At 50.0% G+C, this 15,925-nt stretch overlaps 1 protein-coding gene across 3 annotated transcripts; it reads right to left on the bottom strand.

Moving 5' to 3' along the window:
* Positions 1–484: 484 nt before the first annotated feature.
* Positions 485–13,898, bottom strand: RNF146 (ring finger protein 146). Of its 3 annotated transcripts, none has more exons than XM_064170407.1 (3): positions 13,791–13,898; positions 6,656–6,814; positions 485–2,270 (listed from the first exon to the last, which is right to left on the bottom strand). In XM_064170407.1, the coding sequence occupies exon 3, from the start codon at positions 2,267–2,269 to the stop codon at positions 1,217–1,219; it is 1,053 nt and encodes a 350-aa protein (XP_064026477.1). In that variant the 5' UTR covers position 2,270; positions 6,656–6,814; positions 13,791–13,898; the 3' UTR covers positions 485–1,216. The 3 variants fall into 3 exon arrangements, with proteins under 3 accessions (XP_064026477.1, XP_064026478.1, XP_064026479.1); XM_064170408.1 differs by having other exon boundaries at positions 6,656–6,811; positions 13,791–13,894; XM_064170409.1 differs by lacking the exon at positions 13,791–13,898 and adding an exon at positions 12,882–13,235.
* Positions 13,899–15,925: the final 2,027 nt, after the last annotated feature.

Below are 15,925 nucleotides of genomic sequence, written 5' to 3'. Positions count from 1 at the left end.
TGGGAGGTGTCCCTGCCTGTGGTGGGGGGTTGGAACTGGCTGAGCTTTGAGGTCCCTTCCAACCTAAACCATTCTATGATTCCTATGATGCTATGACAAGAGGCCAAGGTCTTTTGGTCCTATGATTCTTGTCCCCTCTCTATACACCCTTAAGAGTCCCTCTACAGCCTCTCCATAGGATCCCTGCAGGTATTGGCAGGGTGCCCCAAGGTCTCCCAGAGCCTTCTCTTTTCCAAGGTGAACAGCCCCAGCTCCCTTATAGCAGAAGTGCTGCAGCCCTTGAATCATCCTTGTGGCCTTCTCTGGGACTCACTCCAACATCTCTGTGTCTCTTTCTTACGCTGGGCACGCCAGACTGGACACAATATCAGAGGTGGGGGTCTCAGAAGAGCAGAATAAAGAGCCAGCATCCTCTCTCTTGCCCTGCTGGCTTAAGTCAAGTCCCTGCAGTGCAGGTTGAATTAAAGTGGAGCCACAGCTGAGGTTGTTCCTGATAAAATGTACTTTTATTAAATTATAAATTCCGTAACAAAAACGAGACAGCTCAAGAAGGACCTCAAAAACCCAAAACTACAAGGACTAGATGGCCAAGCCAGTGAAAAAAAATGCCATGAAGAGTGGCCAGGGGAAGAATTTGCAACAGAAGTTAACAGCATTTGTCTTGTTGGTTTTTTTACATCTCCACTGAAGGAAGGTAAATGATTGCTCTTGTCTAGCAAAAACACATTTTTGAACTCCAAACTCACAGCTAATTTTGCTCACATGAAATTAAAGCACCCAGCCTCTTGCCTTCTCCCACGCTGCTTTTAGTGTTCTTTTCAGACATCAATCCATGCAGAAAGTAGTTAAGACACTTAATGCCAACAGTCAGGTAATGAAGACAATGTTCAGAGTTGTACAGTAGATATACATTGGCCAAAAGGGGGTTTTTGGGGTATCCTGGAGGGGGAAATGCTACAAAAGAAACACGAGACATTGCCAAGGAAACTGAGCATTGCTAAGCAGCTTTCAAACCACTAACAGGACAAGCCAGTTTCCTACAGTTAAGAGTCTTCCAGCTGAGACATGTTAAGAGACTTAAGTTAAAGAGGCCAAATCTGTTTCTCCCCTTCACCCCACCCTCCCACCAGACACGCTGCTAGGTTTGAGTGCAATGCCACCGTGGAGAGGGAATTTACAGGTAGAGGAGGAGGTTAGGGGTGGCATGGCTCTGGCTTTACACCTCAGTGACTGTGCACTGTCCATCTGGCCTTCTAGACCTCACGCTTGTGCTGACCACCCCACCCCCTGCCACTGGTCTATCTGCTGCTGCCTGGCTGGCACTGGCACTCGGGTGTCTGTGCTGCGCAGAGGCCAGGCGCTGCTGCAGGGCTGCAGACACATCCTCGCTATCACTGCTAGCATCTGATTCGGTCTCCTCCACGGAGGTGTCAGGAGCTGGCACCCTACCAGAAGATGAGGATTCGTGGTCTTCTTCTCCCTCTCCCCTGTGACTCCTTTCAGCCATACTGTCTCCACTGAGTTGCAAGTGGGCAAAAGAGTTCTCCAGAGAATCGCTGGCATCCGGGGATGGGCTGGCAGGACTCAGCAGCTGCCCGTCGAGCGCCGGCAGCGGCCGAGCAGCAGTGGGTGCTGGGGGCTGCAGCGCCGCGGCCCCCGGCGCGGCCGTGCTGTCTGCGCCGTCGGCGGAGCTCTCCCGCGGCAGGCTGACGGTGTCGCAGTCCAGCCTGAGCCCAGCCACGCCCTTCTTTGGTATGTCTATGATGTCCCGTTTGATCTTCCGCCGGCGGCCGTGCTCGTTGCGGCGGTACTGCACCATGTTCTCCAGGTCTGCCACGTACAGAAAGCCGGCGATGAGCATCTCGGTGCTCTTTTTGCCCTTGGCGAAGGCATCCTCCAGCTCTCTGCTGGTGCGTTCGTCGTACTGCCACCAACCATTTCGACCTTCGTAGTACCAAGCGTATTCGCCGTTGCCTCTGCTGGCCGCTTTGAGTTCCTCCGGGGACAGCAAGGTTGGCTTGTCCAGAAAGTCCTCTGGGATCTCCTGCCTGCAGAGGGCACAGCGCTTGCCAAGCCAGGAGGCTCCCTTCACACACAGGTAGCAGAAGACGTGCCTGCAGGGCAGGCTGACGGGGTGCACGCAGGTCTGCAGGCAGATGGCACACTCGGGGACCGCCAGGGCCGGTGCCGTGCCGGCGCACGACTCGTTTGCTTTCCTGTTGGTGGGGAGCATGTTGATGGAATGATCTATCTCTCCACAGCCAGCCATCCTGCAGACCAAACAGATTGACATCAGTCTCTCGTGTCCAGCTCAGCTGCCACCTAGCATCACCTCTGAGCTCAGCCTCCAGAGAATGAGCTACTTCTCTTGTGATAAAGTTACCATTGTTGAAGCTCAACGCACAGAAACAGCTTAACAGAATCTCCTGGACTCACACAACCATGGAATGGGTTGGGTTGGAAAGGATCTCAAAGATCATCCAGTTCCAACCCCCTACCAAGGACAGGGACACCTCCCACCAGCCCAAGTTACTCAAGGCTGTGTCCAGCCTGGCCTTGAACACCTCCAGGGAAGGGGAATCCACAACCCCCCTGAGCAACCTGTGCCAGTGTCTCACCACCCTGCCTGGAATTTCTTCCCAATATCCAGTTTAAATCTTCCCTCTTCCAGCTTCAATCCATTGCCACTCAGCCTGTCACCACAAGCCCTTGTAAAAAGTCCCTCCCCAGCAATCCTGTAGCCTCCTTCAGGTACTGCAAGGCCACTCTTATGGCCTTACTGGAGCCTTCTCCAGGGTGAACAGCCCCAAGTCTCCCAGCCTGTCCCCACAGGGATGGGCAGAGTAAATCAACTGCTGGGAGAATTTCTTTTGCTAATTACCAATCATTACCCATTTAATTTCCAGCACATTACCAGGCCAAGTTAGAACCCAAAGTTTGGCATCGCTGCTGTTCTTTCTCTGAAGCAGTGCTGATAATGAACCCTCAGCCAGTCCCTTTGGAACCTCCTCAGGAAATTTAAAGAAGCTAAGGTTTTCTCCTCAAGCTGCAAACACTGAATTTAGGACAATCTCTCTTCACACCACTGGTGATCATCTGCTTAAGGGATTGCTTGAACAGTGCCTCGGACCAGGTTCCCACAGCAGAAATGATGCCTGGCAGCAGCACCTGGCTGAAGTGTTCCTCTACTCTCATCATTCATTCCCTATAGCCCATGGCACCCCATCCCTCAAACTGAGTGCAGGAACAACCACGAGGCTGCAGAAAGAACCAGATTTGAGAAGTGAAAAGATCCCCTGGCTGCTTCTGTCCCAGACATCAAGTGAACTCCCTGATAGAGCTGCAGAGATCCCCTGGCTGCTTCTGCCCTAGACATCAAGTGAACTCCCTTATAGAGCTGCAAAGATCCCCTGGCTGCTTCTGTCCCAGACATCAAGTGAACTCCCTGATAGAGCTGCAAAGATCCCCTGGCTGCTTCTGTCCCAGACATCAAGTGAACTCCCTTATAGAGCTGCAAAGATCCCCTGGCTGCTTCTGTCCCAGACATCAAGTGAACTCCCTGATAGAGCTGCAAAGATCCCCTGGCTGCTTCTGTCCTGGACATCAAGTGAACTCCCTGATAGAGCTGCAAAGATCCCCTGGCTGCTTCTGCCCTAGACATCAAGTGAACTCCCTTATAGAGCTGCAAAGGTCCCCTGTCTGCTGCTGCCCTGGACATCAAGTGAACTCCCTGATAGGGCTGCAAAGATCCCCTGGCTGCTTCTGTCCTGGGCATCAAGTGAACTCCCTGATAGGGCTGCAAAGATCCCCTGGCTGCTTCTGCCCTAGACATCAAGTGAACTCCCTGATAGGGCTGCAAAGATCCCCTGGCTGTTTCTGTCCTGGGCATCAAGAGAACCCCCTGATAGAGCTGAGTACATCTCAGAAGGAGTCACTGCAGCTCAGCAGAAGGAGTACCACAGAGGGCATACAACTATGTCATTGCCCCTGCCCTCTCTGGCTGTGTTTCATTTCTGTCATTAAGAGGTCTGTAAGCAATGCTAGGAGAGCAGGAAATACAGAACTGTGTCACTTGGGCACTGTGCAAGGTTTCAGCTGCTGAAAAATTCTAGCCTAAGTATGTAAATGCTTTCTCAGCAGCATTTTTGGCCTGGCAATCTCTTACAGTCTGCTTCATGGTATTTTTCCCTTCATGTTCTTATTTGTTAGCAAGCAAACCCAAACATTTCCACCACTGCTCATCAGTTCAGCCTTGTCCCCAGAGGTGGGTCTGAACTGGCCTTGGGGATGCTTCTAGAAGCTTCTTACAGGATCCACCTGTGTAGCTCCTCACCGTGTTAACAAAGCCCTGCCAGACACAAGGCCAGCACACTGAGGTAGCACACATCGGTGCCCACTTATGTTTCATATCTGAATTCCTTTCTCTGTGACCTGAGACAAATCTGCATCCTAGCTCTTAAAGCAGCATGCCAGGCACAGCCACAGCACTGCACACCTCTTGGAAACTTGTCTTTTTACTGCACACTACACACCTAGCAGCAGAGTTTAAAACCAAAACTAGAGGTTAATAATGAGAAGCTTAACAGAAAAAAAGGGGGGAGGGAGGGGAAGAAAAGCTACTGAGGTTTCAGAATGCAGAAAATCCATGTATTGATCTCAATTTTCAAGTGGCCTCACAATGAGATACTGCTGTGCAAACAGGCACAGCAGCACAGATTTTCACTTCCATGCTCCAGTTTTACAAAGGGCTGAATACACTTTGTAAGGTTCCCCTTTTCAGAGTCAAAGAAAAGATTAAAGCAACCTGCAGATTAAGTAACTTTTATCCAAGTTGTCTGCTGTAGCTAAGAGTTTGGAGGGGATTAAAACGCAGTGCTGGGATTACAAATGCAGTTTGGCAAATCAAATTCTGATACCACACTAAAAGCAGAGAAATGCTAACGTTTGACCTGTGTATCAACAGGTCACACATTCATTTGAGAGCTCTTTGATTCCTTACTAGACAGGATATGAAAAGAAAGGAGTAAATGCCTTCTCTTTAAATTCTTCTGTGATTTTGAATAGCTTGGAGGAAAATTTCAGTGTAGAATGAATACATCTGGAGGAGCAAACCCTTATCTCTAAGCAAATGCTACCCTGCAACATAAAGCTATTAAAAGATAAGCACAACTGCAATTGCATGTGCTCAGCATGCAGGACAATTATGTACTTGAAGATTCCTATCAACTAAATTGATGGTGTCTCAGTTTTTGTTTTTAAAGGAAGATCCTCATTAATACTTTTTTGTTTACCTTGTTATGAATCAGATCTAGGTCACTGAGTTTGTTTATAAGCTGGTATGAGGATGTACAGGTGGATTTTTATTGAAGAGCTAATCCTTCAGAAAGAAAGGGAATATAAATATCTAGGAGTGCTAATTCTGCTGTGCTATGGCTGTGGAAGTACTTTCATTACAACTTCATGGTGTTAAGAACTAAACAAAATGGACTACAGAGTATTTTTGTCTGCAATCAGGAGTAGTGTTTTACAACAAAGTTTAATCAAAAAAGGCTTCACTTTATAACTGTTCTCCAGCAGTCACAGAATCAGAATGTTAGGGGCTGGAAGGGACAACTTGAGTGCTGTGTCCAGTTCTGGACTCCTCAATTCAAGAGAGATGTTGAGGTGCTGGAAGGTGTCCAGAGAAAGGCAGCAAGGCTGGGGAGGGGCCTGGAACACAAACCCTATGAGGAGAGGCTGAGGGAGCTGGGGTTGTTTAGCCTGCAGAAGAGGAGGCTCAAGGCAGAGCTCATTGCTGTCTGCAACTACCTGAAGGGAGGCTGTAGCCAGGTGGGGTTGGGCTCTTCTCCCAGACAACCACCAATAGAACAAGGGGACACAGCCTCAAGCTGTGCCAGGGCAGGTCTAGGCTGGATGTTGTTAGGAAGTTGTTGTCAGAGAGAGTGATTGGCATTGGAATGGGCTGCCCAGGGAGGTGGTGGAGTCTGCATCCCTGGGGGTGTTCAAGAGAAGACTGGCTGGGGCACTTAGTGCCATGGTCTGGTGGATTGGCTAGGGCTGGGTGCTAGGTTGGACTGGATGATCTTGGAGGTCTCTTCCAACCTGGTTGATCTATGATTCTATTCTATGACCTCCAAAGCTCATCCAGTCCAACCCCTGCCAGAGCAGGATCACCCTGAGCGGATCACACAGGAACTCATACAGGCAGGTCTTGAATATCTCCAGAGAGGGAGACTCTACAACTCCCCTGGGCAGCCTGTTCCAGTGTTTTGCTACCCTCACAGGGAAAAAGAAAAACATTCCTCATATTTGCATGGAACTTCCTATGCCTCAGCTTCCACCACTGCCCCTTGTCCTGTCATTAGGCATCACCCAGCAGAGCCTGGCTCCAGCCTCTGGGCACTCACCTTTACGTCTTCATAAACATGAATGAGGTCACCCCTCAGGCTCCTCTTCTCCAAGCAGCAGAGCCCCAGCTCCCTCACTCTCCTTGTAAGGAAGTGGTTCCATTCCCTTAATCAATTTTGTGGCTCTGCACTGGACTCTTTCAAGCAGTTCCCTGTCCTTGAACTGCAGAGCAATGAAGTTTTTGAGGGCTGCAAGTGGGAATATTACATAATTGAACAGTAAGGCCAGAACTTCATCTAACTCTTACCTCCTCTGAACAATGTCTACTGAAGCATGCCACAAGACTAGAAGGTGCTCTCTTCAGAGGTCTTCAGCTAGGATGGCAGGTCCTCTTCCCCAAGGCTGGCTCATTCCTTACTTCTCTTGCTCAACAGCACACTGCAGCGTTCAGCTTCTCTGCACACTGCTGGGAAACAAATGACACCACTGTCACAGTGCTGCACAGAGCTACCAGCCAGCAACTTGCAATGCCATGGTCCTGCTACAGAAAAGCAATGACTGTGCTTTACCTGCTGCAGTTTTCAGTGTCTGACTTGATTATAGACGGGGTTGGGTTGGAAAGGACCTTAAAGATCGTCTAGTTCCAGCTCCCCTGCCATTGGCAGGGACACCTCCCACTAGAGCAGGTTGATCTTTTACTCAAAAGGCAATTATCTTAAACTAAGAGAAGTTAATGGCTCGTTTCCATCAAGGAACCCTGCTCAGACAAGGAGGAACAAGCCCAAAGTCAGGAGCATGTTATGCTTATGCAAATTTAACCTTTAATAAGTGACTCCTTATATTCAGAGAGTTTAAAAAGTCACAATGCCTTCCTAACCCTCTGTGTAAAATATTCATCTGGTACCATTCCAGAGGACTATCCAAGTTTCTATCTTGCCTCTTAATAGGGGCTGGTATCAGATGATCAAGGGGAAAACAGTGCATGCAAAGAACTGATTTCCCCGAGGTCCTCTCCAGATTTCATAGCCATGGAATACTCTGGGTAAAGATCATCTAGCTTCAACCTCTCTGCCATGGGCAGGGACACCTCCTATTAGTCCAGGTTGCTCAAGATGCCATCCAGTTTGGCTTTGAACACTCAAGCACTCTGCAGCTCAGAGCCTTGCATCCTTGTCCTCTTTTTCACAGATGACATGCATTCATCTCATGAATGAATCTCAGCACTTCTCTTTATTAACCTACATATGTATGTACTCATAGCAGCTGAGAAACAAACTCTATGACCTAGATTCAGTACTGAGGGTAGACAAACAAAGGATTAATTAGGATCTTCCTTTTTTTCTTTTCTTTATAAAGTGTGGATGGCCTCTGAGGAGCTTTCATGGAATAAATGCATGGCCTCTTTGACAGAGGCCTCTTTCACACCCCTCTGCAGCCCAGCAGGTAATGTCAGTCACAAAACACTGAGCAGATGTCACCAACCAGGATCTGACCTAAGTCATTTCACAAATACATAATCATCACTGGAAACTAGGAAGTGTCTAACAGACACCTAGGGAACTCTACAGCAGGGAAGCAGGAATCTGCAAACCCAGAGTGGGCTGAGGGACCATCAAGATTTCTCTGTTGCATTCCCATACCCTTAACAGGAAGGGCTTGACTGAAAAGAGCCACCCTTAGTTACAGAAAGCATTTGGGAATGCTCTGTAAAAGCCCTGATCAGCCATAGAGTTCTATCTTCCTTATGGGCTGTAGTGTTGAAGATGACACTCTGGAGTAGGTTCAAACAGGCAGAGATGTGGTGCTGAAGGACACAGTTTAGCACCAGACTTGGTAAGAGTTAGAGTGGTTGGACTGGATGATCTTAAAGGTCCTTTCCAGCCAAAGCAATTCTACAATCCTATGATTCTTAAGCATTCTCAACTATGGTTTCCAGTTGCTGCAGAACATAACACAGGGATGACACAAAGTAGGCTTGAAAATGTTTTGTCTTGCAGTGCCCCTCACTCCAAGGAGGACATTGAGGTGCTGGAGCATGTCCAGAGAAGGACAACAAAGACAGTGAAGGGTCTGGAGAGCAGGTCTGGTGAAGAGCAGCTGAGGGGAACTGGGGGATGTTTAGTCTGCAGAAGAGGAGGCTGAGGAGAGACCTCATTGCTCTCTACAAGTCCCTGAAAGGAGGTTTGAGCAAGGAGGGGTTGGTCTCTTCTCCCTAATAATAAGTGATAGAATGAGAGGAAATGGCCTGAAATTGTGCCAGGGGAGGTTTAGGTTGGACATGAGGAAAGATTTCTTTGCTGCAAGTGTGGTGAGGGATTGAAACAGGCTGCCCAGGGGAAGATGGAGTCACCATGCCTGGAGGTGTTCAAGAAACCTGTGGCCACAGCACTTCAGGACCTAGTTTGATGGCCATGGTGGTGTTGGATTGGTGGTTGATCTGTATAATCTTGGGAGTTCTTTCTCAACTGAAGCAATTATGTATTTTAATCTGCTGAAGGAAAGAACCATTTCAGTACAGAGTGCAGATGGACATGGACAGAGTTGAGCCCACTCAAGGAGTGGTAAGCTCCTGAAAGGCCCTGGAGCATTCAGTATTGCATATTCTGCACTGGAGCCCTTCATCAAACCATGCACTGCTGATCAGGACCAACATCAGAGTGTAATGTGCTGATGCCTTCAGTAAGACACATTACTCAACTCTTTTCTTTCTAGCTGAGCTCCATGTAACATCCCGTGCAGCTATTTTTAGCTAGAGCTCCTAAGGAAAAAGGCAGACATTAACAAGCCTATCCACACCTCTTCTGCCCTCATCCTTTTGGCAGCTTCCCTTTTCTTCACACATCAATCTGAAGCCACCAGCTGGAATCACATGAAATGTTTGGCTCCCCTGCTCCACTCAAGACAAGATACTATGTGTGTTCTGATCAAAGAGACAGTTGCAACAAACTTGATCCTGTGGGTGTGGTGCTCAATCCTTCATCTTCAGAGCTGGCTCTTGGTTACTTCTACGAGTATCACTTCAAGCCTTTTATCTACTACCTCTTGCAATCCACTACCTCTAGCAATCCACTACTAGAGGCAGCACATAATACACTCCAATGGGAGAAAAAGGTTAGGTCAGTTCTGGCAGATGTTTTAGGAAATCAAAATGCATGCACATATTCAAGGTATGTAATTATAGCAAGAAGAATCCACAAAGGGCATAATTATAGGATGATGATGATGGTGAGGCAACTTTCTAATTGCTGCAAAGCTCTTAAAAAGAAGCAGTTCACAAACTGACTTCAGCTAACCTCTGCATTTCCTGACATTGTTATTTAATAAGGCAGGCTTGGAACTTTTACTGAGCAGGACAAAAGGCACTTGTGGTTACTATGCCCCCCCTCCTCTTTTCTGGATGATGATGACTCCTGTAAAGTCAAGTGGGTAGGAGCTGAGTTCTATAGCCAGCAATTACTTCTTTGTGCTAGAAAAGCAGGTGGTGTGCAGAGTTAAGCAATCTGCAGCAACCTGCAAGCACCTCTTCCTTCTGCTCACTCACCAAATCCATGCATCCCATCGCACACCCACTTTGAAACTCACTCAATATGCAGCAGATGAAGATTAGGAGCATGAACTGAAAGTGGGGAACATCCCCTCACAAACCGAGGCTCAGTCAGCATTCAGCTGCTCTCTTTGTCCCCTTCAAAGTCTCTCAGGATGCTTGCTGGGAGAAGCCACATCTGCTTCTTTCACCCGACTTTGAGATGTTCATGTGGTGAACTTCCTACCAGGATGATCTCCAAAATAAATGATTCCAGGTTCTGCTCAGGAAAAATGTGAAGTTTTTGCTAGACCAGGATGCAGTTAAATAGTTTTTTTGTTTGTTCAGTCAACTGTGCCCATTGGATTCTCAGCAAACTATGAGATCCAAGACATTTTTTTACACTTTTCTATTTCTTTGGGGGAAAACAGCAACAATTAAAAGAAAAGAAAATGCCAGCACTGTACATATTTAAGAAGCCAGCTCCTAAATGTCCATGAAGTGTCACCTACAGTCTTAAAAAAACTCTGTATGCAAGAATTAATGTTTTAAGAGCAAACATAAACCAGCTTCTAAGAAGACCAGTCAGAATATTACTTGAATCACAGAACTGTTTTGGTTGGGTAATTCAGTCCAACCATTCTCCACCTCTACCAAGGCTGCTGCTAAACCACATCCCTCAGCACCACATCTGGGTCTCTCTGAAACAACTCCTGGGTTGGGGATTCAACCACCTCCCTGGGCTGCCTGTGGCAGTTTTTGAGAACTCTTTCAAGGAAGAAGTTTCTTCTCATATTAAACCTAACCTCCCCTGGTGCAGCTTGAGACCATTTCTTCTCATTCTATCACTTATCACTAGGGAGAAGAGACCAATACCCACATTTGAGTTCTACCTGAAATGAAGATGATCTCAAATTCTGCAACTCTGTACAGATGACTTGAAGCCAGTTATCACAAATCATCCTTTACCCCTCCCTTGTCCTTACAGGCTGAAGCCTCAGCATCTACAGCATTACTTCAAAGGAGCAGATACTCTTCTGGAAATAAATCATTGGGGTTTTCCATCAAGGTCCTTAACTCATAACTCAGTTGTTGGGGGAAAAGGAGAGGAAAGAGAACCCCAGGGTTCTGCCCTTCCTGAGAAGTCACCACAAAGCAAACACTATGGGTAGAAAGAAGGAAGGTGGCTAGTTTTGTTTAAATAGGGGGGAAAATGTCTCTCTTGTCTGACAGTCCTGTTGTGTCACTACAGATTGAGCTTGGGGCACTGAGCCTATCAGGGATTTTTTAAGCCGTCCCTGGGCACTGGACAGCACAGCAGACAGAAAACCTCACTGTTTCCTGTCCTTACTTGCTTTTCTATTTCTTAAACTTAGAATATATTGAAGAATTGCTGGTTGTGATAATGCTTCCAGTTGCCTGTCACTGCTTACCCTTTGCTATCACACAGCAGCAAGAAAATAATCTTTATATTTGGGGTAGATTTGGAACTGAACCCCAGAGAAACAGTCAAGGACAGAACAGTCACCCATTTTGGTACTGAACTGCTCCATGTTTATTCAAAATGAGGTTGTTCTCCTACGCTACAACTGCAGCACTGAATGTGTGGTTTGAGCATCTCAGTTTATTTAACACACCAAAACGTTAGCTCCTGACTCAAATGACATGACATTGCGTGGGGAAAATGAAGCAGAACCTGCTTCAAGTTATCAGTGCTTCAGAAAAGCTAAGTACACCCTTTTGTATATAGAGACTTGCTTAACATGCAGAGGACAGAAACCAAATAAATCTATTTCAACAAAAAGCCTCTTCCACCACCAATTCCACGAGTTCACTGCTCAGCAGCCTTTAAAAACGCTGCATCTCCAGCAGCTCTCTAAATAAACAACTCAATTACATCTAAATTGATAGAAAGAAACAGGAACAGAACTTCTCTCACTCATTCAGCACAGATTCTGCAACAGAGCAATTTAAACAATCCAGCATTTTGATTCACATGCACAGAAATTACAGTACCAAGCACACCAGTGCTTGCAAATATTCAGTATTTAAGGCTTGGTCAAAATGATCTGTGTCAGTATTGTGCTTTGATTAGTATCACAAACTGTCATTTTTGGTAGCCCATTTTTCAGAGATAGAAATGATTTAAGCAGTCCACTCTCCAGAGGCAAAACAAACTAAGAGGACTGTATTTTTAGCATCACAAACCTGACCAAAGCACAACGTTTTTAATGCCCTGCTCCCTGCTCTTCATCCTAGTTGGTCAATGTAAATGCCTAAGTATACATTGTTGATGCAACAGTAACAAAACCTCTGCTACATTTAGTTCTTTACCACTGCAAAGTTACACTAACAATGTAAAACTTCACACTTTTATTTCATAGCATTGGAGAGGAATTTTGGTTGGAAAAGACCTTTAAGATCATTCAGTCTAACTGGTCTCTAGCTCTACCAAGGCTGCTGCTAAACCATGGCCCTCAGCACATCTCTGCCTCTCTGAAACACCTCCGGAGATGGGGGTTCAACCACCTCCCTAAGGGGCAGTCTGTGCCAGTCTTTGAGAACCCTTTTGGTGAAGAAGTTTCTTCTAATATCCAACTTAAACCTCCCCTGGTGCAACCTGAGGCCATTTCCTCTCATCCTGTCACTTGTTACTAGGGAGAAGAGACCAACCCCCACATCACCTCCTTTCAGGGTGATGTTGAGAGTGATGGGTGTCCCCTCAGCCTCCTTCTCCACACTAAACCCCCCCAGTTCCCTCTGCCTCTCTCCACCAGACCTGTTCCCCCGAGCAGAATTCGGTTTTAACTATTTTCACTTGTATTAAAAACTCCTATCCACTACACTGCATCTTTTGTACTACCTTTTCAGCGGCGGTAACATGCACTGCACCAAAACGCAGACCTCTTATCTCCACGTCCCGTTTTAACATTCCACAGGGATGCAGTCCCAAGGCCTGAGCTGAGACCACAAAGCACAACCAAACAACAGCATCGCCAACAGCAGTTACCTCTTTTTACACGCTTTGTGCTGCGCTCCTACGGCTGCTTTGCACGACTTCCACTCTACCTTCACACAGCCCACACCGGTCACCGAAGCGAGCCGGCAGTGACATTTGGAACGGCACGGAGCGATTCCCATCGCTCACGGAACGGGAGCGGGGCGCCGGTTTGGCCAGGGGATTCTGCCACGCGTGACGCCGCGGCGGCTAATGCTCCTGACCTATTTTACCGCCCAGCAAAATCAAACCTGCAACTCTGGGCCCCGCCGCGGCAGGCGGCACCGAGCCGCCCCTAGCCGGGCAGAGGGAGGCAAGACCCCAGCTCGGCGAAGAGGCTTACAGGAAGCGCCGGCAGGTTCCGCGCTGCCGGCGGGCGGCAGCAAGGCGCAGGCCGAGTGGAGGCCGGTCCGGCTCCCCCGAATGCGGAGGGTCGCTGGCCGAGCGACGCCGGTCGCGGCTCCCCCGAGGCCTGAGGGCCGCGGGGAGGGGACTGGCCTCGCCGGCGGGGCATAGGGGCGGCGGGCAGCGCCCAGCGCCGCCAAGGCCCCCACAGCCGTCATGTGAGCCGGCGGGCGGGGCGGCTGCCGGTGACTCCCCTCCCGCCTCGCTCCGCTCTCCCCGGCCCCTCACCGACACAATACGGGGCACGGATAGGCGCCAGGGCGCCTCGGCCCGGCCCGCACCGCACCGATCGCCGGCCTTTTGTTCGGGGCGCCCACCCGTGAGGAGAGGCCTCGACAAGCGGCGTAGCTCGGCCGCCCTTCGCCGGCAGAGGAACGGAGGGGGGGGAGGGAGGAGGGGGAAAAGTGGCGGTGCCGATCCCAGACATGGGCGGCCGCGGAAGGGGGCCGGTGGCGGTAGTTGCGGTGACGGTGGTGGTAGCGGCCCCCACCGCCCGCCGCGGTGCCGAGCACTCACCCGCCGGCCCGGCCAGCGCCGCTCCAGCCGCAGCCGCCACCTGCCGCCTCCTCCGGCCCCGCCGCCGGGACAGCGGGGACGGGCTGACGTCACGCGCGGCACCACCGCGGCGTCGTGACGCGGCGGAGGGGGAGGGACGGGGGCGGCTCCGCACGCGCCTGACGTCAGTGCGTGCCATTGGCTTGCCCCGCCCCCGTCGCGCCGCTGCCATGGCAACGGGGCCTGCGCCCTGCCGGCTTCCCCTCCGCCTCCCTTTCCCCCTGTCCTCCTTCTCCCCTGTCCTCCTTCTCCCCTTTCCTCCTTTCCTCTTTTCCCTTCTGTTCCCCTTTCTCTCCCTTTCCACTCCCCTACCTGCTGGACGGGAGAGAGTCGAACAAAAAGGCCTTTAGGTTGAGATAAGGACAAGGGGAGACCTCTCGCAGGTCCCTTTAGGTTAAGATAAGGACAAGGGGACACCACTCGCAGGTCCCTTTAGGTTGAGATAAGGACAAGGGGAGACCTCTCGCAGGTCACTGTCACAAAACAGGCTTCGCTTGAGGGATGTAGTTTAATTGATTTACCAATCAGACCGGAGTAGGATAGTGAGAAATGAAAACTCAACCTTAAAACACCTTCCCTGCGCCTCTCCCTTCTTCCCAGGCTCCTGAGTTCTGTGGCTCCCCCGGCACAGGGGGACAAGGGAGCAATGGGTTGGGTCAGTTCCTCACTTGCTGTCTCCGCTGCTGCTTCCTCCTCGCACAGTTCCCCTGCTCCATCATGGGGTAGCTCCCGCAGGAGACACTTCTGCAAGGCCAGCCCTTCCCACGGGCAGCAGCTCTTCACAAACTGCTCCAGCATGGATCCTTGCCATGGGATGTAGTCCTTCAGGAGCAGATTGCTCCAGCGTGGGTCCCTTACAGGACCAGGAGCTCCTGCCTGCAAACCTGCACCCACATCAGTTCCTCTGTCCTCCATGCAGAGATACAGGCTGAGAGCAGCCAAACAGAAAGGGATCTGGGGGTGCTGATTGATACCCACCTGAACATGAGCCAGCAGTGTGCCCAAGTGGCCAAGAGAGCCAGTGGCATCCTGGCCTGCATCAGGAATGGTGTGGCCAGCAGGAGCAGGGAGGTCATTCTGCCCCTGTACTCTGCACTGGTTAGACCACACCTTGAGTGCTGTGTTCAGTTCTGGGCCCCCCAGTTCAGGAGGGACATTGAGATGCTTGAGCGTGTCCAGAGAAGGGCGACGAGGCTGGGGAGAGGCCTTGAGCACAGCCCTACGAGGAGAGGCTGAGGGAGCTGGGATTGGTTAGCCTGGAGAAGAGGAGGCTCAGGGCAGACCTTATTGCTGTCTGCAACTACCTGAGGGGAGGTTGTGGCCAGGAGGAGGTTGCTCTCTTCTCTCAGGTGGCCAGCACCAGAATGAGAGGACACAGCCTCAGGCTGCACCAGGGGAGATTTAGGCTGGAGGTGAGGAGAAAGTTCTTCCCTGAGAGAGTCATTGGACACTGGAATGGGCTGCCCGGGGAGGTGGTGGAGTCGCCGTCCCTGGAGCTGTTCAAGGCAGGACTGGACGTGGCACTTGGTGCCATGGTCTGGCCTTGAGCTCTGTGCTAAAGGGTTGGACTTGATGATCTGTGAGGTCTCTTCCAACCTTGGTGATACTGGGATACTGTGATACTGTGATACTGTGATGAGTCTCCAGGTCTGCCAGGAGCCCTATCCACAGGGTCACAGCCGCCTTTGGCCATCCACTTGCTCCAGCCTGGGGTTCTCCATGGGCTGCTACACCACTAACCTCCATGGACTGCAGGAAGACAGCCTGCCTCACTGTAATCTTCACCACAGGCTGGAGGGGAGTCTCTGCCTTGGAACCTCCTTTTTCCCTTACTTTGGTGTCTGCAGAGTTGTTTCCCTTTCAGAGTCACTGAATGGTGGGGGGTTGGAAGGGGCTTCTGGAGATCAAGTCTGACCCACCCACCAGAGCAGGTTGCACAGGATGGCATCAGCTGGGCTCTGAATGACTCCAAAGAGAGAGACTCCCTCACGTTCTCACTCCTCTCTCCAGCTGTAATTGCTGTTTCACAGATACTTTGTCCCCTCTCTTAAATATACTATTACGGAGATGCTACCACTGTCACCCATGGGCTCAGT

The sequence above is a fragment of the Pogoniulus pusillus genome, chromosome 33 (genome assembly GCF_015220805.1).
Source record: "Pogoniulus pusillus isolate bPogPus1 chromosome 33, bPogPus1.pri, whole genome shotgun sequence".
Taxonomy (NCBI): domain Eukaryota; kingdom Metazoa; phylum Chordata; class Aves; order Piciformes; family Lybiidae; genus Pogoniulus; species Pogoniulus pusillus.
Note: the sequence above shows the minus strand (reverse complement) of the source record. Positions and strands in the feature narration are given on the sequence as shown.